Below are 22,244 nucleotides of genomic sequence, written 5' to 3'. Positions count from 1 at the left end.
GTTAAAGGCGCTATATAAATGTAAGTTGTTGCAATCTGATTGAATTATGGAACAGGCTCGAGGGGCTAATTCGCCTACCCCTATTTCTATGAGCTAACTCAACAACGTCCAAGTATCAAAGCAAGCGGGCTTCCTGGTCTTTATGCCTCAGTGACATATAAAGCAATCCATTTACCCACTGCACCACTGGAGGAACACACCGTTTTAGTACTGATTCAAGTTTAATTAAAATCTATAGATCTGTATAACAACTAATATACAGTACTTCAATAAGACTAACAAAAAAAAATTCATTATTTGAGCAATACCATTCAGTGGGTTAAAATTACAACACGAGTGCTCCAATGGCCCAGAAAGTTCACAGTTGTTGAAACCAGGAAGGTGCCAAGTTGGACCCTTGATCTGTATCCAGCCATCTAATCTAAGCCAGAGACACAACAGGGCCTCAGGGCCTATGACTTGGAGAGGGGAAAGTTGGCTAAGGTTCCTCCTCCTGATTTATATCCAGCAAATCCCACTGAAGGGAATGAGGAGGTGTGTAGGACGTCAGGTTGGGGAACAGGGTCAGGTTTCACTGTGGTGTCTCCGGTTGTCACACTGGCTGCCGATACTCATTGTCAGGAGTAATGACCGCTTGGTTGAAGCATTGGAGAGCACCCAAAACTCATGGAACCAAACTCCAAGAAGGAGTCAACATCAAGAAAAAGAGAGGTAAGGGAGAAAATTGATGAGAAAATCTAATGACAGGATTGCAATGCATCAAATAGCTAACAATAGACATTTTACAGGAAACCTATCAATGAATTGTTGAGCATGGAGGTAGCCTACAAGATGGACCCAATTGGACATGTCCTCCCAAACCGACGAACTCCACCACTTAGAAGGACAATGGCAGCAGGTGCATGGGAACACCATCACCTCCAAGTTCCCCTCTGAGTCTCACACCACCCGGCTTGGGCATATGTTACCCTTCCTTCATCGTCGCTGGGTCAAAATACTGGAACTCCCTACCCAACAGCACCTTCACCTCCTGGACTACAGCAATTCAAGATGAAGGCTCACCACCACCTTCTCAAGGGCAACTAGGGATGGGCAATAAATGCCGACCTTGCCAGTGACACCCACATCCCACAAAAACAAATTCTGGGAAGTGGAACATTTTTTCTCTTTACTGCATCCTGGGATGGGCAATAAATGCCAGTCTTGCCAGCGATGCCCATATCCAGAGAACGAATAATAATAAAAAAAATTCAAACATCATCTCCCACTGACTTGATTTTGGTCTCATTGAGCAGTTCCATTGTAGCATGTCGATCGTCAACCTCCTTGGCCAGCTGCACATTTCGCTTCTCTGCTCTATCCAAGTCTGCTTTCACTTTGTCTCTCTCCTTGCACATCTGTTGAATTTGCCCTCTGCAAAAACAGGGTGTATGCAACATCAATTCTACATCAATTCAACACCATTTTGCATTTGTTTTACAAATGAGATCATTCATATAGGAATCCTTAAAAGTAGTAATTTCGGATGAGAAGTTTCCTATTTTAATAAATAAATATTCCAAGGAAGGATCCTAATATGCTCCCCTGTTTGGGATGCAATTCTAACTTAATATATCAACATCTATCCAATATATTGGGACAGCCACATTCCAATGTTCAATGCTCATTTTCGAAGTACTTTGTGTTCCTAAATGAAGAAAGAACTTGCATTCATGTAGCGTCTTTCACAACCTCACAGCGTCGCAAAGTCCTTTATAGCCAATGAGGTACTTTTGGAGTGCAGTCACTGTTGTAATGTAGGAAACGTAGCAAACAATTTGCGCACAGCAAGGTCCCACAAACAGCAATGTGATAATGACCAGATAATCTGTTTTAATAATGTTGGTCGAAGGATAAATATTGGCCAGGACACCAGGGAGAACTCCCCTGCTCATCTTCAAATAGTGCCGTGGAAGCTTTTACATCCACCTTAGAGGGCAGATGGGGCCTCGGTTTAACATCTCATTCAAAAGACGGCACCTCCATCAGTGCAGCACTCCCTCAGTACACCAATGGAGTGTAGAAGCTATCAGATACCTGTTTCTGAAAAAAGTGTCCAGTTTTACCATTAATTTGGAAGCTATTTATGTTTTTGCACAGTATTGGTTCTAGTGCTACATGGTTTGTGTACTCATGGTGATAACCAATGTCCTGCTCCTCTGGAGTTCAATTATTGCTAGCAAAATAGAGTATGCAAACTAGATCTTACAACCCTACGGCAATACTTTTAACAGCCAACAGATGGCACACGGAACAGCAAAGGCCGGTCTTTTTAACCCATACATATGCGAAAAAGGTTGAATTGGGGACACTTTAAAACTTCAAGTGTCTTGAAAGTTGCTGTTTCATAAGCGGCGTGAAACAGCAGCTTTTGAAGACTCCAGCTGTTTAGCGAGACATTGTACGCAAAACAGTTCAAAATTTCCAGAACCAAAAAAGAAAGAACTTGCATTTATATAGCACCATTCACGACCTCAGGACACCCCAAAGCACTTTCCAGCCAATTAAGTACTTTTTTGAAGTGTAGTCCCTGTTGTAATGTAGGAAACGCAGCAGTCAATTTGCACACAGCAAAGTCCCACAAACAGCAATGTGATAATGACCAGATAATCTGTTTTAGTGATGTTGATTGAAGGATAAATATTGGCCAGGACGCAAGGAGAACTCCCCTGCTCTTCTTCAAAATAGTATTATGGGATCTTTTACCTCCACCTGAGAGGCAGACGGGGTCTCGGTTTAACGTCTCATCCGACAGACGGTGCAGCACTCCCTCGGTACTGCATTGAAGTGTCAGCCTTTTGAGATCAAGTCTCTGGAGTGGGGCTTCAACCCACAACCTTCTGCCTCAGAGGCAAGAGTGCTACCACTGAGCCACAGCTGACATTTTCGTCAATAATTCAAATAATTACTGGTTGCACGGGAAGTTAAAATTGAGATGCTTACTGAAGGTAGTTGATTTCATTCTTGTAGCAGGCTAACGCAGCCTGATGAATCCCATTTTTGCTGGCCAGCAACTCATCGTCAAGTGCATTGGTTAGTTCTGCAAGGTTCACCTTTTCTTCCACATCAAAGTCCAAAGTCTGTGAAAAAGAAATGGTCAACACTGTGGCAAGTAAATGCTGCTAATGTGCTATGGTTATAATCTATATCAATAAATTAATCCCCTTCTTGGGGAAAGGGGGAGGGAGAAAAGGAAAATTCCAATTACAGCAGTAAATATTTACCATCTGTAAAGCAAGCTTAGCACAAAAATGACACGACTATGAAAATCATGTTTGAAAATACACAATTTCAATAATGCCCAAAAATGCAATTTCCTTCCTTTTGGAGGAAAGGTGGCGGGGGGGAAATTTATTGAATAAAATTTAAAAGAAAAACTTGCATTGATATAGTGCCTTTCACAACCTCAGGACCTCCCAAAGCGCTTCATAGCCAATGAAGTACTTTTCAACTGTTGTAATGTAGGAAATGCAGCAGCCAATTTGCACACAAGGTCCCACAAACAGCAATGTGATAATGACCAGATAATCTGTTTAGTGACTTTGGTTGAGGGCTAAATATTGGCCAGGACTCCAGGAAGAACTCCCGTGCTCTTCTTCGAGATAGTGCAATGGAATCTTTTACGTCCGTCTGAGAGGACAGTCAGTGCCCCGGTTTAACGTCTTATCCAAAAGATGGCACCTCCAGTGGTGCAGCACTCCCTTGGTACTGCACTATAGAATCAGCCTAGATTTTGTGCTCAAGTCTCTGGAGTGGGATTTGAACCCACGACCTGCTGACTCAAAGGCAAAAGTGCTACACACTGAGCCACGGCTCAGAAAAACGAGAAAGGGGGAATAAAATTATACTTCATCAAAGATTAACGAGAGCTCTGACTCACCTCTAGTATCTCCTGACTGTTTTTGATTCCATCATCTTGCCACATATTGATTATTTGTTCAGGTGATGCATAACCAGTGCCATCGCCAAGACCAGAAAATAGCTGTGAACCGACAGTGTTTGACATTAAGGATGGAGTTGAAGTTCTACATCTGTTCTCATCAAAGGTCTGAGGGGGGAGAAAAAAAAATGAACTGCATGCATTAATTATCAGTCGACAAAGATGACTCTGTAGCAATTGTATCCTTCTGACTCCTGATTACTTCCCTGTTAAAAAGTTCCCAAACACAAGAATTGCCCCTTTCATTAAATCTCATCAACATTCAGAGAGTTATACCATACTATAATGGATTTTAGAGTCAGTCAAGTATTTTCTCAATTGACTGCAAACTCAGATATTTGGAAAAGGGAAGAACATGTAATTTATAACATTCAGTTTAAGAATTTCAAAACTTTCATTAGTCCTATTCAGTACTTCGGTTATATATTAATTTACAATGAATGCTTTCCACATTAAATAGGAAAGCAAAATAACTGGAGAAAAAATTGCAGGGCTATGGGGAAACAGCAGGGGAGTGGGACTAATTGGATCACTCTTTCAAAGAGTCGGCACAAGCACAATGTGCCGAATGGCCTCCTTTTGTGCTATATCATTCTATGACTGCTTTCTGAGAATCAGTATGTTAGGGATGATTTTAATTAAAAGTTATATGCAGGTATATTTTAAATACTTACTTATATTATGAACGGTATTTTATCCAGCATGTACTGCTTCCTGTCTCATGGTTTCACCATGCTTGGCAGTCACGTCTGAGTGTAATGCCTAGAATTGCTTTTAAACTGAATATTGGCTTTAAACTCACCTTTCTGGCCTCCCAACACTAGGTGGCAATGCTGCTCCTCCAAGCTTTGTCTCCCCACTCCATTTCTCTAGGTGAAATTGCAGGTATGTTTTAGATTAACTTGCTTGACCTCCCTGTTGCCCCAACCATCTGATATGGCACCTATTCAGACCTCACCTGTCCTGGCTTGGGCCATTTGCCCATCAGGCCTCAGGCCTTCTATTCCTGTTCCACATGGGCAACTGTCCCATTGGTCCCCTGACGAGTTCCTCCTTCTACATTACCAAGCTGGAAAACTGCTCTTTTGGTTGTTTTATTAAAAAAGTGCTTCCCTTATAGCTCAATGTTGTTGTAGTGATGGGAAACAAGAAAGACCGCTGCAGGGAATGAGGACAGTCTTTATCAGGCTGCTACAAGGAGTGGGATAGGGGGAGCGGAGGTTTTGGGTGAGGCTAGCAGTGGGATAAGGGTAAGGGAGTGAGGGTTTCAGACTGGGCTAGTGGGGGGCTTTACAATCACGGATGGAAGTCAGGGCAGGGCAGGGGAAGAGGGTAAGAAGAGGACAATGGGAGGGGGAGCGCAATCAATGGGAGGATGATGGGAAGGTGGGGGGGGTAAAGAAATGGAAGGGCAAACATTCATGATAGGTGACGGAGTAGTGAGGGTTTAGGGAAAACACATTGCACGAGTGGAAAGAAGAGTGGGAAAAAGGATGGCAATGAGAGCAAGGTGGTAATAGGAAGCGGAAGTGGGAAGGGGAGGCAGTATGAGAAGCAATGGGAGCGAGGGGGGAGGGGGTGGGGGAGCAGCAGGGATGGGGTAAAGTGGAAGGGGATATGAAGGGAGCTGCCAAGACCTACAGCCATGTGTTGGAGGAATGAGTGATGAACCACTTGGAAAAACATGGAAGAGACAGCCAGCATGGCATTATATGTTAAACAATATTTAACAAAAGAAAAGGTTAACCCTATTATAAGCTGCCTAACCTGATGGAAAACTCGATGGTATTTCTGCTTGCAGGGTGTAGAAGGGACCGATGCCACAGGTCCATGTCGAAACAAGCCAAGAAGAAACTCATTGAGGCTCACTTTTCCATCATCATTTTTATCCAGGTTTCTGAACAGATCATCAACTTCCTGTGGAAACAATTCACAAACACCTCAAAAGGTACAGAGACAAGACTCAGCATCAATAATCTCATCATCCAAGCGAGAATTAAGAGAATTATAAAGAAAGAAAGACTTGTATTTATATAGTGCCTTTCATTAACTCAGGACGTCCCAAAGTGTTTCACAGCCAATGAAGTACTTTTGAAGTGCAGTCACTGTTGTAATTTAGGAAATGCTGCAGCCAATTTGCACACCGCAAGGTCCCACAAACAGCAATGTAATAGTGATCAGATAATCGATTTTAGGTGTTGGTTGAGGAATAAATATTGACCAGGACACAGGGGAGAACTCCACTGCTCTCCTTCAAAATAGTGCAATGGGATCTTTTACGTCCACCTGAGGGGGCAGATGGGGTCTTGGTTTCACGTCTCATCTGAAAGATGGCACCTCCGACAGTGCAGCACTCCCTCAGTACTGCACTGGGAGTGTCAGCCTAGATTTTGTGCTCAAGTCTGGAGTGGGACTTGAACAACTTTCTGACTCAGAGGGGAGAATGCTATCTACAGAGCCATGGCTGACATCTTGGGTCTTCTTGTAGGACTTCTGCAAATTATAGCAACAACTTCCATTTATATAACACCAATAACTAAATAAGCACCTCTTTACAGAGGAAAAAGAGCAGGAACAAGCCTTTGCTGAAGAGTTAGGAGGGGTGATGAAAATGTGAGTTTTGAGAAGGCTTTTAAAAATGGGGGAGGGAGGTAGAGAGGGAGTTCTAAAGAGTTGGGCCGAGATGGTTGAAGACCCTACCACTTAGGATGGAGTGGACGGGAAGCACAGCAGACTGGTATCAGAGGGTAGGAGGGTACAGAAAGGCTGGAGAAGGTTGCAGGGTAGGGTGAGGCAAGGCCGTGGAGGGATTTGTGGTTAAGGGCGAGGATTCTAAATTCAACCCACTGGGGACAGAAAGCCAATGTAGGCCAACAAAGATAGGTATAATGAAAAAGCAGGGCTAAGTGCGGGACAAGATACAGGTGACGGAGGTTTGAATGCCTTGGAAAGTGGAGGTCAGAAGACCCGCAAGGAGGGCAGGAGGGCATTGGAGAAAGGCAGTTGGTAAGTGATGAAGGGTTTTAGTGGCAATGGCAGGTAAGGTTGGGGAAGAGGTAGCCATGTTGAGGAGGTGGAAGAAAGTAGTGGATAGGATATGGAGCTTGAAGCTCAGCCCTGGGATGAACAGGTTGTGTGCAGTCTGGTTTAGCCTGAACAAGCAGCCAGGGAAGTGAATAGAATCAATAGTAAGGCTGTAGAATCTTTGATTGGGTTGAAGACATTGTCCCAGAATTTGCTGGAGCGGGCCATCACGTGGCGTGCCCTGTTAGTTATACTTTTTCCCTCACCCTTCAGCTCGAAAATGATTTGCCCTGTAAGTTGCTGGAGGTGCGAGGTGATAACGGCACAGTGAGGGTAACGGGGCATCTGGGACCTTGTTGAATGATGGGATCAACAGTCTATCTCCTTAACAAATGAGGTTTAAGGATTGAGAAAGAAACAGAGGAACGACGGAAAATGAAATAGGGTGAATTAGTCAAATCAGAGAAATAAAGAGAAGGAAAGATTGGATTAACAGAGAGAGAGAAAAGGAGACAGAAAAGAAAAAATTAAAACATTTTAATATCAAAAATCTCTCAAGAACAATTTACTACCTGCAGGAGTGAGACTCCATTATTTAAATTGTACCCTTTACATGCCAGAGAGGTTGATTGGCATTGCAGGAACATAAATCTCCTCATTAATAAGATACTTACGCTATTAAGTAGCAGCCCTAACTTTATGCGGCAGGTTTAATTGGCAACGTGCAAACGCTGCAATTTCTTGAAACTCACAGGGAGTTTGCGGGCGAACTGCCATTTTCGCGAGACTAACAGCAGAGCAGCGCAAATCATCCTGAAACTTGTGATTTGCAATTCGCGGAGTATTTCTTCCTCATCACAAGTTGCTGGATGATTTACAAATTAAATTCACCGTTACCTTGGCAGCAAAAATCTGGGTCAATGGCTTTGTCTTCCCAATGGTAGGAAATCTGGCTCATCTATTGACATTATGTCAGACAGACAACATGCCGATGGTCGTAGAATTAGGAAAGTGTGGAGACATAGAGCTGGGCATGATCAGCATGTGCGTGGAAGCCAACCCCATGCGTATTGATTGACGCCACCAAGGAACAGAAAGTAGACGAGGAAGAGGAGGGGCCAAGGACAGAACTCCAGAAGTGACCAAACGGGAGCTGGAGTTGAAGCTATAATTGGAGATGCAGTGGTGTCATTGGGACGATTCAGAGTGCAACCATGAAAGGGAAGTCCCAGTAAAACGGAAGATGAATGAGAAGCAATGAAGAATGGTGGCACATCAACCATGTTGAACGCTGCTGGGAGGTCAAGTAGCACCAAGACGGATCAAGCACCATAGTTGCAGACACAGAAGATTCATTGGGGACTTCGACCAGGGCTGTGGTCAAAAAAAAACTCAAGGGATTCAGACAGGGAGTTGGGGGAAAGATGAGCAACATCAGCTTGCATTCATATAGTGCTTTTAACGTATTAAAAATGTCCCAAGGCACTACACAGGAGCGTAATCAGACAAAAATTGACACCGAGCCACGTAAAGAGATATTAGGACAAGTGACCAATAGCTTGATTAAAGAAGTAGGTTTTAAGGAGCGACTTAAAGGAGGAGGGAGAGGTAGAGAAGCGGAGAGGTTTAGAGAGGGAATTCCAGAGCGATGGGACTAGGCAGCTGAAGGCATGGCCGCCAATGCTGGAGCGAAAGAAGTGAGGGTTCTGCAAGAGCCAGAATTGAAGGAGTGCAGAAATCTAAGGAGGGTTGTAGGGCTGGAGGAGGTTACACAGATGGGGAGGGATGAGGCCATGGAGGGATTTGAACACAACGATGAGAATTTTAAAATCAAGGCATAGCAAGTGGCTGGGATGCCGTAATGCATCAAGGATCGTGGATAAGAGGTTAGAGATTGGGCAGTAGTTGGAGGGAACGAATGGGAGAGTGGGTGTTTTGAAGAGAGGCAACGATGGTAGTTGAGAAAGGAAGAAACACACTGTCACTGTCTGATCACAGAAAGTTGTTAAAACGTGAGCGAGCACTGGAGCTAGGAAAAGTAGCTGAATGCTCACGAGTTGTGTAGGGAGGCGATCTAAGGAGCAGAAGGTGGATCTCGTAAAATATGTAAGATTGGACAGGGTGAAGTGGGTAATGGGAGAGAAGCTGTGAAGTGACAGGGATGTCAGGTTTGGATGTATGAGGGGCTGAGAGTTTTTGGTGTTAGGGTGGGGAGAAGGGGATGGCACCTAAGGCAACTGCATAATGGTCTCGATCTTCGAGATGAAGAAATCCATGAGCTCCTCACACTTGGTTTTCGAGCCAAGGTTGGAGGGAGCAAGGCAGGGGGTGGGGGTGGTCTTTCAGGGAAAAGGAGCTGTGTGTTGTTCTTGCCCTCCAGGATGATCCTGCAATAATAGGAGGATTTGACTGTTGAGAGGGAATGGTGTTAAGGCTCAATATGGTCCGGCCAGATTTGGTGGTTGACAAGACTCCGTCATACAAGTGCGCTTAAGTCTGCAGCTCTCAGACATAAGGATGCAAAGATGGGAGCATTTTGACACAAGGGGGAAAACAGTGGCAATGAGAGCATCGGAAGCATAAGTAAGGGAGGCAGCTCTTGGCAGGTCAGTGGCAGTGTTGTCACGACAGGTGGCGAGCCAGAGCAGTTGGCGGAGTGGGGGGGGTGCGGGGTTGGGGAAAGAGAGTTACAGTTGGCAGCAGATTGGAAAGGAAGCCGGGGGGGTTGGGTGGGGGGGGGGGCAGTTTTTCCAGAGGTGGAAGTTAAGGGTACTGGGACTGGAAGCAGGCAGGGAGATGTGAATGCTTTGGGAGACGAGGAAATGGTCAGGAATTGCCATTTTCAATGCCGGAGACCACAGAGATGGAGACCACATGAAGTTCACATGGTTACCGGTTGGATGTTAAGGATGATGTTGAAGATAAAACAGAACTAGTCGGATTAAGTAAAGGCCTGAAGATTTAAACATAATCCTTTTAAAAGTAAGTTAAATTGGGATAAACAATGGGACAGCACACTGGAGTCCAACAGTGCTGTACACCAATGTACCCAGAATAAGCAACACAGCCATGATGGGAGGGCCACCCTGAGCTGCTCTTGTGTGCCTCACGTCTCGATAAAACTGTGCCATCGGCATCTACACCCTGGCTTTCAGTGGTTGGCATCCTTTCTATTTTGGGCGCAATTCTGAAGTAAGCGACCTTGCAGATTTAAATTGGAGTCCACAAACACCAAACCTCAGCACACAAGTGATGAATCCGCTCCCACAGGCATCCACCTATTTAAGTGCGCATGAACCAGCAATCTCCCAAATCGCAGCTATTAACTAGTTATCTAATCAATGAATTTCATTAGCAGATATCAACTTATTATCCAACTAATTAGCAGTTGATTAAAAGGACAGCATCAGAGACCCTGGGAAAGAGTCCCCTGCTCACCCTTTTGGTGTAAGGAGCATTGCGACACAAGGAGAGTGAAGAAAAATAGAAAATATCGCGGGCAGTTTGCAGTACAAAAAACGTCAATACTATGCCATGTTTACAGTAAAGGTGTATTAGTTTGAGGTTAACACACATACTTCGCCTTTGAGGTCCTTTAGGCCAATGTTATCACAGACTGTGGCCAATTCCTCTCGGTTAAGGTAGCCGTTCTTCCCTACTCCCAACTCATCCCAGATAGCTTGCACGTGGATCTCTGTAGCTTCAGGACAAGGAGTGGAGGACCTCCTGGGACTGTTGACGTTATCGGGATTCCATCTGCTCAGCTGACCTAATTGGGAATTTTAAACATAAACAGTGCTCAACAATGTTTACAATTTTCACGATGTGGAGATGCCGGTGATGGACTGGGGTTGACAATTGTAAACAATTTTACAACACCAAGTTATAGTCCAGCAATTTTATTTTAAATTCACAAGCTTTCGGAGGCTACCTCCTTCCTCAGGTGAACGATTTGGAAATGAAATCCTCGAAATGAAATCGCATTTATAATTCACAGAACAATGCTTGTTGAGTACAGACAGTTTTTTCAACTGCCCGTTGCCAAGGCAATCAGTGTGCAGACAGACAGGTGTTACCTGCCAGGTCTCAGAATATACAAATCACCAAAAAAAAAACAAACACAAAAAAAAAACAGAGATAGAGAGGTAGAAACATAGAAAAGACAGCAACTGACCCGTTATATTAAAAACAGATAACATTTGTTCGCTGGTGGGGTAACGTGTAGCGTGACATAAGACTATAACTTGGTGTTGTAAAATTGTTTACAATTTTCACAGATAACTTGAGAGAAGGAATGTTTTTCTGACAGCAACGACCATTTCATGCCAAAACTAAGTCATAGAATCATACAGCACAGAAGGAGCCCATTTGGCCCACCTGTCGGCGCTTTGAAAGAGCTATCCAATTAATCTTGCTCCCCTGCTCTTTCCCCGTAGCCCCGCAAACTTTTCCTTGTCAAGTATTTATCCAATTCCCTTTTGAAAGTTACTATTGAATCTGCTTTCGCCACCCTTTCAGGCAGTGCATTCCAGATCATAACAACTCACTGCATAAAATTATTTCTCCTCATCTCCCCTCTGGTTCTTTTACCAATTATCTTAAATCTGTGCCCTCTGATTATCGACCCACCCGCCAGTAAAAACAGTTTATCCTTATTTACTCTAACAAAATCTCTCATAATTTTGTATACTTCTATTAAATCTCCCCTTAACCTTCTTTGCTCTAAGGCGAACAATCCCAGCTTCTCTAGTCTCTCCACTTAACTGAAGTCCCACATCCCTGGTACCATTTTAGTAAGTCTCCTCTGCACCCTTTCCAAGGCCTTGACATCCTTCCTAAAGTGTGGTGCTCAGAATTGGACACAATTCTCAGGCTGAGGCCTAACCAATGATTTATAAAGGTTTAGCATAACTTCCTTGTTTTTATAATCTGTTTTGTTATTAGTACATGTTTCACACAGCTTTACTAATCCAAGAAACAGACGTAGAAAATATGCTGCATAAAATTGATACATTTCTGTTTTATTTTTTTAAAGAGTGTACTTTCATAATTTAAAAAATTTACTACCGTACTTGAATGTGAAGATTAGGTTGATGATGGACTTTCCTCCAATTCTACTACCGTAAACACCCATTATCCTTTCAAAAGCAAGTTAGACTGGCTTATGCAAAGTGCAACAGTCAAGAGGGTCATGAGACACACAAGAACAACCCAAGAATGACTCTTCTCTTCCTCCCCCCCCCCCCTCCCTCTCCCCCATGGTTATGTTGCACATTGTGGGTACAATCCATGATGTACAGCACTGTGGGACTCCAATGTGTATTGTCTTATTTCATCGCAGTTCACCTGCTTTTAAAAAGGATAATAGGTGGAGCAAAGGAAATCGTGGATGTGCAGGAGGCCAGAATTGGAGGAGCACAGCGATCTCAGAGGGTTGTAGGGCTGGAGGAGGTTACAGAGATAGTGAGGGGCAAAGCCATGGAAGGATTTGAAAACAAGGATGAGAATTTTAAAATCGAGGTGTTGCAGGACTGGCAGTTGGGATACGGGCAGCAGAGTTTTGGATGAGCTCAAGTTTATGAAGGATGGAAGGTGGGAGGCCAGTCAGGAGAGCACTGGAATAGTCAAGTCTGGAGGTAACAATGACATGGATGAGGGTTTCAGCAGCAGGCGGGGTTTCACTACAGGATTTAGAGAAAAGTCTACAGACAACCCAATTTCCACATGCAAAGTCCAACCTGCATGCTTTAATATTCCATTTGGATAAATGTGAACACCCCCAAAAATTTGACTTGTATTTTACATAGCAATGCAAAGCCAAAGCCTACTTTCCAACCAACCTAATTTTAATGCATGTAAATTAGGTCTAATCAGAGTAACATCAGCACAACAAATATACCTTTCACGTTTCATTAATTTGAAATATGTTTTTACATTGACAACAATGTTCAGGGGTTTATGCCGACAGCATTTCCCTCCCTTTTGTTCCTATTCCTCCACACCCGCCCCTCCTTACACAAGGGCAAAAAGACAATTTATTTCATGTCTGAGGACAGACATAGGAACAGGAGCAGGCCATTCAGCCCCTCGAGCCTGTGCCACCATTCAATTAGATCATGGCTGGTCTGTACCTCAACTCCATTTACCCTCTACGTACCCTTACCCAACAAAAATCTATCTAGCCCAGTCTCCAAAGCTCCAATTGATCCAGCATCCACAGCCTTTTGGAAAACCAGTTCCAGATGTCTACTACCCTTTGTGTGAAAAGTGCTTCCTGATCTCACTCCTGAACAGCCTAGCTCTAATTTTAAGGTTATGCCCCTTTGTCCTGGATTACCCTACCAGAGGAAATAGTTTCTCTGTATCTACCCCAATGAAGCCCGTCATCATTTTAAACACCTCAATCAGGTCACTCCTCAATCTTCTGAACTCAAGGGAATACGACTCAAGTTTGCTGCAGCCTGTCCTCGTAATTTAACCCTTTAAGACATCAGGGCTGGTGGTGCAGCAGGTTAGTGTTTTAATGCACTATGCTGTGCAGTAACAGCTGAAACTTAATTGTCTGTAACTCTCCACATGACAAATCCAGTTTCAGCCACGTCAAGAGCAAGGATTAAATGGAACAGTGGCTGGGGAGTGAGAGGTGCAATACCACAAGTCATTCTGGGACACTCTCACGCATCTCTTGGTTACCAAACCAAAGTTAGTAGGGTCCTGAAAACAGGTTAACCAACCGTCCCATCACCTTGGAATACCTAAGACGCAGGAAGAAAATTTAGGAATATCTGTGAAAAATAATTTGTATCAAGATGGGTTATGTAAATAGTTTGCAATAGTCGGGATCACAGAAAAAACAGGAGCGCAACTCTATACATAACTCAAAACTCCTGTTTTTTTTTAAAAAAGGAAAAAAAGTTTACAGTAAAGTAACGATATTGGCTTGAAGTGTATCTCAATATTAAGCAACATCACTCCTTGTAATTATCAGTACTTGAAGGACAAAGCATTCTCAAGTGGTGTTTGAGCTTATTCTCCCAGTAACCAGGTAAAATTAATGTATTATGAAACATAGCAGAGTTACAAAGAAGAATAAATGGAGGTCAACCAAACCACCCATTAGCTGTTCACATTGTTGCGTCTTCTAGTAGACAACAGGTCTTTGCCATTACTAGAGGGCTTAGAGAGTTGTTTCACACCTTCCACTCTCACCAGCAGCCAGTAGCATTTTGTGAAAGGATAGCTGAGAGTCAGGATTAACTTGAAAAACATGTCTGGTTGTAATCCACATTAGGAGTTTACGGAAAGTTTTTGAGTGAACAAAATCCCATAAAGACTTATTTACACGTACACACAAACAAAAAAAAATTTGAATCAACTGTGTGAAAAGTGTATACTGAAAGCCCCCAAAGACAATTGGAACTTTGTAACTGTATTATAAATAAAATTACCCAAAGTTGCTCTATCAGGATCACTTGCAAATTATGTCATTTTAATTTGGATCCTAACACGCACCAAGTCCTGTTCACCCATCACCCCTGTGCTCACTGACCTACATTGGCTCCCGGTCTGGGAACGCCTCGATTTTAAAATTCTCATTCACCAGTTAAAATTCTTCCATATAAACTTCCTCCAGCCCTCCAAGACCTCTACATTCCTCCAACTCTAGCCTCTTGTGCATTCCCCACTCCCTTTGCTCCATCATTGGCAGCTGTGCCATCAGCCATCTAAGCCCTAAGCTCTGGAATTTCCTCCCTAAACCTCTCCACCTTTCTCTCCTCCTTTAAACCTACCTCTTTGACCAAGCTAATATGGTCACCTGTCCTAATGTCTCCTTTTTGTCTGATTACGTTCCTACACGGAACAGGCTCGAGGAGCTGAATGGCCTACTCCTGTTCCTATGTTCCTGTGAAGCGCCTTGGGACGTTTTAGTACGTTAAAGACGCTATATAAATGCAAGTTGTTGTTAAACAAAAGAGATAATGGTCTGAAGTTAACACTGTAAATAAACGCTTTACCTTGTGCTTCAAAGGTTTCATGCAGAGGTTCTTTATGGCTTTCAAGCTCTTCATCAGACTTGAGGCTCTGCAACAGAAAATGACCCCAATAAATTCAACAGATAACTAAACAGTAGGGAGGCTCACTGGAGGAAACATTGGAGCAAATTTTTCAGTCCAGGTGCTGAGATGGCAGGACCAGTGCACTGCAAACTCCGCACCAGCACAAATTGCGACCAGGCAACCCCGCTGGAACTCCCAGGATCTGCGTTCATGTAGTGAACACAATGAGCACCTAGCCTGAATTGGGCCTGATGCTGGTAGTTCACTAAAAAGGGAGGGAGGGATGTGGTGATAGAAAAGCAAAGAATCATACAGCTCAGGAGGTAGCCATCTAGCCCATCGCGCACGTGCTGGCTCGTTGAAAGAGCTATCCAATTAGTCCCACTTGCCTGCTCTTTCCCCATAGCCCTGCAAATCTTTCAGTTTCAAGTATATATCCAGTTTCCTTTGGAAAATTACTATTGAATTTGCTTCCACGACCCTTTCAGGCAGTACATTCCGGATAGTAACAACTCGCTGCGTAAAAAAAATTCTCCTCATCTCCCCTTTGGTTCTTTTGTCAACTACCTTAGATCTGTGACCTCTGGTTACCGACCTTCCTGCCAGTGGAAACAGTTTCTCCCTATCTACTTTATCAAAACCCTTCATAATTTTGGACATAATCTCCCCTTAACCTTCTCTGCTCCAAGGAGAACAGTCCGAGCCCTTAAAAGTCCCAGGCCAGATTTAAAGGCAAGTGGCCGCAAGTAGAGACAAAAATTGATTTCCGATGGTAGAGAGCTGAAAATCAGGGATGCGCATGAGGCCAGAATTGGAGGAGCACAGTGATCTCGGTGGGTTGTAGGGCTGGAGGAGGTTACAGAGATAGCGAGGGGTGAGGCCATGGAGGGATTTGAACCATAAGGTTGAGAATTTTAAAATCGAGGGAGCCAATGTAAGTCAGTGAGCACAGAGGTGATGGGTGAACGGGATTTGGTGCAAATTAGGATACCGGCAGCAGAGTTTGGATGAGCTCAAGTTTGATGATGCAAGGTGGGAGGCCGGCCAGGAGAGCATTGGAATAGTCAAGTCTAGAGGTAATAAAGGCACATAAAGTGGGATGTGAGGAGGTTGTCCTATTTGGCACTCTAGGACACCCTTCCCAGAGAACAGCAGTGCTGTATGCCCGGCAATTGGTGGCGGCCAGAGTCAATGCTGCATGCACTACCCACAGGCCCAGCAACTTATGTGGGAGACAATGGCACAGCACACTTTAAAGAAGCTGCCAAACTACGACTGCTCTACGGTACTCTTTACCAAATAGACAGCCCAAGATCACATTCCACAGGGCGTTACCTGCCAACCTGTTGCGCATTTGCTGCTGCCTGTTGCCAAACCCTCACAATGTTTACAGCTCTTTCATGGCTCAACAATGCATACCCAAACTCAAACAAGGCACACATTCAAGCCACAACTTACAATTGAAAGCCTTGGCACACAGATCTTTCGAAGGGTTTCTCAAATAAAATTATTGTAACGCAACTTAGCTCCATGATGTGTGCTCACTTAGTGATGCAAAAGGATAGGCTTCAGATCAGGTGGGTATCTGTGTACATGCTCCTTCAACTTACAACACTGCTTCTCCGCTTAAACAACGAGGGAATAGACTCAAGCTGGAGGAGGGCTCCGAGGTTAAAAGCCTTCAACTCTCTTGGAGGGCGCCAACCTGGAGATCTTTGCATACTAAGTTTGGCCGGGGCCCCGGAGCACAGGCCCTATAGGCCTGAGTGTTATTCCACCCTTGCCATCAAGTCATGGAGTCATGAAGTAGTCTACACCTCATGATCCTCCCATCTTTGAAGGGAAGTGAATAGTGGTCCCACTTACCAGATTGGACTTGAATTGGGGCCTCCCCCCAATCAATCATTCTGTTTTTAAAAGTTATTTTCTCTCCTGTTTGGGATCCCCACACTCCGTACACAATTCCCCGTTAAAAAGGTGGGTAGGCCAAACTCTCTAACTGGCAGCCAGAAATCATGCCCCAGGGTGACTTTGTAAAAGTCATGAAAATTTCTCCAAATTTCAGACAAAGACTCTGTACAATTTCAGTGTTTGAGCAACCGTGACCAAAAAAAAAGGCTGCATATAGTAACGCCACTATTCCCGACCAGAATGGAGACGATTGGATAATTCCCCCACCTGGAGACTGCACTGCTGTAAGTGACTGGGGTTGATTTTACGCAGATAATTTGTATTACGTAACTATCCTTCACTCACTGCATTTTACTGGAGAAATAATCCTGCTTTATCGGGAGACTTTGCTGTAGTTTCAGTCATGAGTTTGCTGTAGAGACTCTGTTTGCTGTAATAATAGATTCTCTTTGCTGTAGTTTATAAATAAACTAAAACCTCAAGTCCTGCCCCGTCTCCAACTAATTGGATGTCACAGTGGTGTCAATATTCACTTTGGAAAAAAAATTACTCCCTATAATATGAAAATGGTGAAGTGCAATAGCTGTGATTATTAACCAAATTAAAGGAGTAACTTTAGGCTGGAGGGAGAAAACTGATTGAGATTACCTCCCACACCCATGAAATGATTACTGACACGCAATAGGTATCTGTAAACAGTTTCAAAAGATCATCTAAAATATGCAGCATTTATGGAACTTCCTTATAATTTAAAATCATTTTCTGTGGCGATGACATCAGAAAAATATTAAACACATTCTCCCTGCACTTCACAGAAAGGTAACAATTCAAAAATAGCAAGAGATGCGGAAACTTTTGCAAAAGTAGTCTTAAAAAAATAAATAATTCCAAGCCCAAATTCAAAAGACAAAATACCAACAAGGCAGTTAAATGCCGTGGGTTTCATTCAGATAATGCTCAATTTACTGCATCAGCCAAACCTCTGATTAGGTTAGAGCTCTGAAAGCACCATAATTCTAGATTCAGCCAGGCGAGGGCACAACTTTGCATGTCATCTGGCCTTGCTTCAGTATGCAGGTTGACAGAGCAAATGCAGTGTCACTCCCCAGCCAGATGGATCAGTCCGTGCAAAATCCATATTAAAAAGACTGTTGCAGAAGAGCGAATAAATAAATAAAACTACACCGATCAGAGTATCGTCAAGACCAACGGTTAATTTAGACCAGCTCCAAAATGATGCATTGCCACTTTTGCACGACTGGGAGTGATAAGGACTCAACAAGGCTGCTCCAGCAGGGTTGCAACTCCTGATTCATGGCACTTTCAATTCTGGCCTCTTGTGCATCCCTGATTTCCTTTACCCATCCATTGGCGGCCGTGCCTTCAGCTGTCCAAATCCCAAGCTCTGGAATTCCCTCCTTAAACCTCTCTGACTTTCCACCTGTCTCTCCTCCTTTAAAATGCTCCTGAAAACCTATCAATTTGATCAAGTTTCTGGTCACCTGTCCTAATATCTCCTTATATGACACGGTGCCAATTCTGGTCTGATCACGTTCCTATGAAGTGCCTTGGGACATTTTACTATGTTAAAGGCACTATATAAATACAAGTTGTTATAGGAAGGTTGCTGCTGAGTTAACTGATCCTGTGATCACCTGCGTGCGACAGGTGAAGACAGGATTGGGCTGCACTGTGGTAGAATAGCCCAATGACATTCGTGATCAAGCCTCACACGTGAACAAAGGTTTGGGAGGGTGACTGGTGCCATGGAACTATTCTCCAAACTAAAGGGGCAACAGGGTGTCTGCTGTGGCTCAGTGGTTGCCAAGGCACTTCATAGGAACGTGATCAGACCAGAATTGGCACCGTGTCATATAAGGAGATATTAGGACAGGTGACCAGAAACTTGATCAAATTGATAGGTTTTCAGGAGCATTTTAAAGGAGGAGAGACAGGTGGAAAGTCAGAGAGGTTTAAGCAGGGAATTCCCCTGAGTCAGAAAGTCATGGGTTCAAATCCCACTCCAGAGACTTGAGCACAAAATCTTGGCTAATATTCCCAGTGCAGTACTGAGGGAGTGCTGCACTGTCGCGGATGCCATCTTTCAGGTGAGAAGTTAAACTGAGGCACTGTCTGCCCTTCCAGGTGGACGGAAAAGATCCCATGGCACTATTTCGAAGAAGAGCAGGGGAGTTCTCCCTGGTCAACATTTATCCCTCAACGAACATCACTAAAAAACAGATTATCTGGCCATTATCACATTGCTGTTTGTGGGACCTTGCTGTACACAAATTGGCTGCCATATTTCCTACATTACAACTTCAAAAAGTACTCTATTGTGCTTTAGAGCGTCCTGAAGTCGTGAAAGGCGTTATATGAAGTCTTTCATTTGGTTTAGCAGAGCAGACCCAACTTAAAATGTGAACAACCTACTAATTGTATATTATATGTTACAGTTGTTGTACATGCTGAAGCATTAAGTAAAGTCCTTTATTAGAGTATGGCTGCAAAACACATTTATAATATGAAGTAATTGACCATAAAGCTTTGTAATTATAGTGTAATGTATCCCAAAGTCTGTAACTAAGAAACCGTGGAATTCATTCTGACAAACTAAACCACAGGAGAACCAATGCATAGCTTGAATGGCAAGCAGCATGAAACAGTGACTGCATTCCTTAGCTGATCACAGGAAAGTAAATTTCCTTTGGTTATGATTGTGGCAAAACACAAGTCAGATCTCTATCTAGATACTGGAAATGTTAAAAACAGAGATACTGAAAACATCTACAGCATTTATCCCAATAGATTAATTAATCAAAATGTTGCTCGATTATGTAACCAATTGCTCTTGTACACAAACAGAAAAGGGCTGTATTCAAGAAAGGCAGATATATAACCTTGAAATGTAAACTGCTTGTTAATCTTTTGAGTACAGGTTAGTCCTTCCACATCAGTAAAGGATTTTAATAAACTTCAAAATGCAATCACACAGAACGGCCAACACTACAGACACTTCCTCATCTATGGAACTCTATACACTTATTTTTTTTTTTAAAAAGGAAACAGAAATTTTCCTGCTCTTCACACAAGCAACACCGTTTCAGCTGTACCGAGGTTATGTTCACAGAGACTGTTCTGCACCTGTGTGTTCTTTCGAAGAGCTAACAAAGTAAAAAAAAACACAAAATACAACAGAAAGCTTGAACTTGAACCATTACAGAATCATTAACACCTGAATGATGTTAATACACAGAAAGACAATTATAACAAGTATACCAATGCCCATCTTCAGAGAAGCAGAATCAGAAAAAAAAGGATCATTCCAATCCCTAGTTTTCTTCTGCCTCATACAGAGGTAGAAGTCCCACGGGCACTGGAAAACAGTCATCTTGTACCCATGAGCCATTCTTCTCGTATATGTCAATCCAGTGAATAGTTGTAAGGAATCTTACAACACCAGGTTATAGTCCAACAAATTTATTTTAAAATCACAAGCTTTCAGAGATTATCCCCTTCGTCAGTGAATAGTTGCAAGACTATGTTGTCATAGGGGTCATCACAGCTGAAACTGATCTCACCTTACATCTGTGGCTTACATCTCCACTTTCTGGGATAATCTCCCAAAATCACTCTGTTGTGCTGCCTTCAAACGGTCTTCTTTGATTATACCTTCAATCTTCTTCACTAAATTTCCCTCCTTTTCCCACTCCATGTCCATCCTTCCTGCCTTGTTAAATGCTCAGAGATGTTTTCTCTTAGGAGAATAGCATTATATAAATTCCAGTTGTTCTTAATGCTATTTAAGCAGGGTGGGTATCACAGCCAAGCCTAATCCTCTTCTCACTTGGACATACACACATAGGCAGGTCCATTGAATAGCAATCCAAAACAGGAAGCTGGAATGATTTTTCTTCCTTTTATATTCCATTGGCAATGAAGCCAATTGTAGCACTCCTATTGCCATCCTGGCTGAGATCAGCTAACAACACAGGCCACTGGAACTAAAGCGGGTGCCTTCTGGTTTTGTGTGTCTTAGTTACATACCATCTTTACCAAAGGTGATATTGGGGAGAACCCACCATTTTATTTCGAAAGAATTCCTTCAAGCAAGAGTTGGACTTGTTTGTGGCTGGGGCGGAGATCAGCTCATACAAAAGGTAGGTACTGCAAAGAATTATCAGGGCCAGAATGGTCTCCTGGGCTAGTTTTGATCGCCTAAGGGGGATGGCAGATTTTTACCCCCAAATTGGCTTGGGTTTTATCTGTTTTTTGCCTCTCCCAGGAGATCACATGGTATCGGGTGGGGCATCGCAATTGTGTGGGTCAGGCTGGATGGACCAGATGGTCTTTTCCTGTCCATCATTGTTCATAACAGTGCTAGCTTTTCAAAGGGAAGTTAACTGGATCTCTTCCCAATTGGGGAGGCTCAAATTTTTTTTAAAAAGCAAATATAATGGGACTAATTTAGAGTAAAACAACAACTTGCATTTATATAGCACCTTTAATGTAGTAAAACATCCCAAGGCACTTCACAGGAGCATAATCAGGCAAAATTTGACACCAAGCCACATAAGGTATATTAGGACAGGTGACCAAAGGTTTGGTCAAAGAGATAGGTTTTAAGGAGCATCTTGAAGGAGGAGAGAGAGAGATAGAGAGGCGGAGAGGTTTAGGGAGGGAATTTCAGAGCTTAGGGCCTAGACAGCTGAAGGCAACAGCCGCCAATAGTAGAGCGAAGGAAGTGGGGGATGCACAAGATGCCAGGATTGGAGGAATGCAGAGTTCTTGGAGGGTTGTAGGGCTGGAGGAAGTTACAGAGGTAGGGAGGGGTGAGGCAATGGTGGGATTTGAACACAAGGGTGAGAATTTTAAATTTGAGGCGTTACTGGACCGGAAGCCAATATAGGTCATCGAGCACATGGGGCGATGGGTGAACAGGGCTTAGTGCAGGTTAGGATACAGGCATTTACAGAGGATGGAAGATGGGAGGCCGGACAGGATTAAACAAAAAGGATAAACCGGACAAACCTCCACACTTTCAAGAGATGCAGAGCGTCTCAACTGAGTTCTGTTGATGCTTTGTACAAATGGCTCAGCCTTTGTTGCCTTAAAAGGAAGCGGCTCCTCCAAATCACCTGCAGCTTCGACCTCGGAATCCAGGAATTCCGGTATAGATCGGCGGCCATATCGTTTGGTCCCCTTGACATACTTTGGCTGGACCTCCTCTGGGATAGCTGAAAACAAAAAATATACAAACACAGAAATCTTTA

The 22,244-nt window shown here is 43.4% G+C and overlaps 1 protein-coding gene across 6 annotated transcripts in view; it reads right to left on the bottom strand.

Moving 5' to 3' along the window:
• ninl (ninein-like) overlaps window positions 1-22,244 on the bottom strand; it is a 93,859-nt gene that overhangs the window by 51,177 nt on the left and 20,438 nt on the right. For 5 of the 6 annotated variants that reach the window (XM_067989302.1, XM_067989304.1, XM_067989306.1 and 2 more), the window contains exons 4-10: window positions 22,003-22,208; window positions 15,019-15,085; window positions 10,582-10,772; window positions 5,747-5,896; window positions 3,920-4,087; window positions 2,983-3,119; window positions 1,273-1,413 (exon numbers count right to left, since the gene is read on the bottom strand). In XM_067989302.1, coding sequence (XP_067845403.1) covers window positions 1,273-1,413; window positions 2,983-3,119; window positions 3,920-4,087; window positions 5,747-5,896; window positions 10,582-10,772; window positions 15,019-15,085; window positions 22,003-22,208 — 1,060 coding nt within the window. The remainder of the gene's footprint in view (window positions 1-1,272; window positions 1,414-2,982; window positions 3,120-3,919; window positions 4,088-5,746; window positions 5,897-10,581; window positions 10,773-15,018; window positions 15,086-22,002; window positions 22,209-22,244) is intronic. The other variant, XM_067989308.1, reaches the window with a different exon arrangement.

Source organism: Heptranchias perlo, chromosome 8, assembly GCF_035084215.1.
Source record: "Heptranchias perlo isolate sHepPer1 chromosome 8, sHepPer1.hap1, whole genome shotgun sequence".
In the NCBI taxonomy this organism is placed as follows: domain Eukaryota; kingdom Metazoa; phylum Chordata; class Chondrichthyes; order Hexanchiformes; family Hexanchidae; genus Heptranchias; species Heptranchias perlo.
Note: the sequence above shows the minus strand (reverse complement) of the source record. Positions and strands in the feature narration are given on the sequence as shown.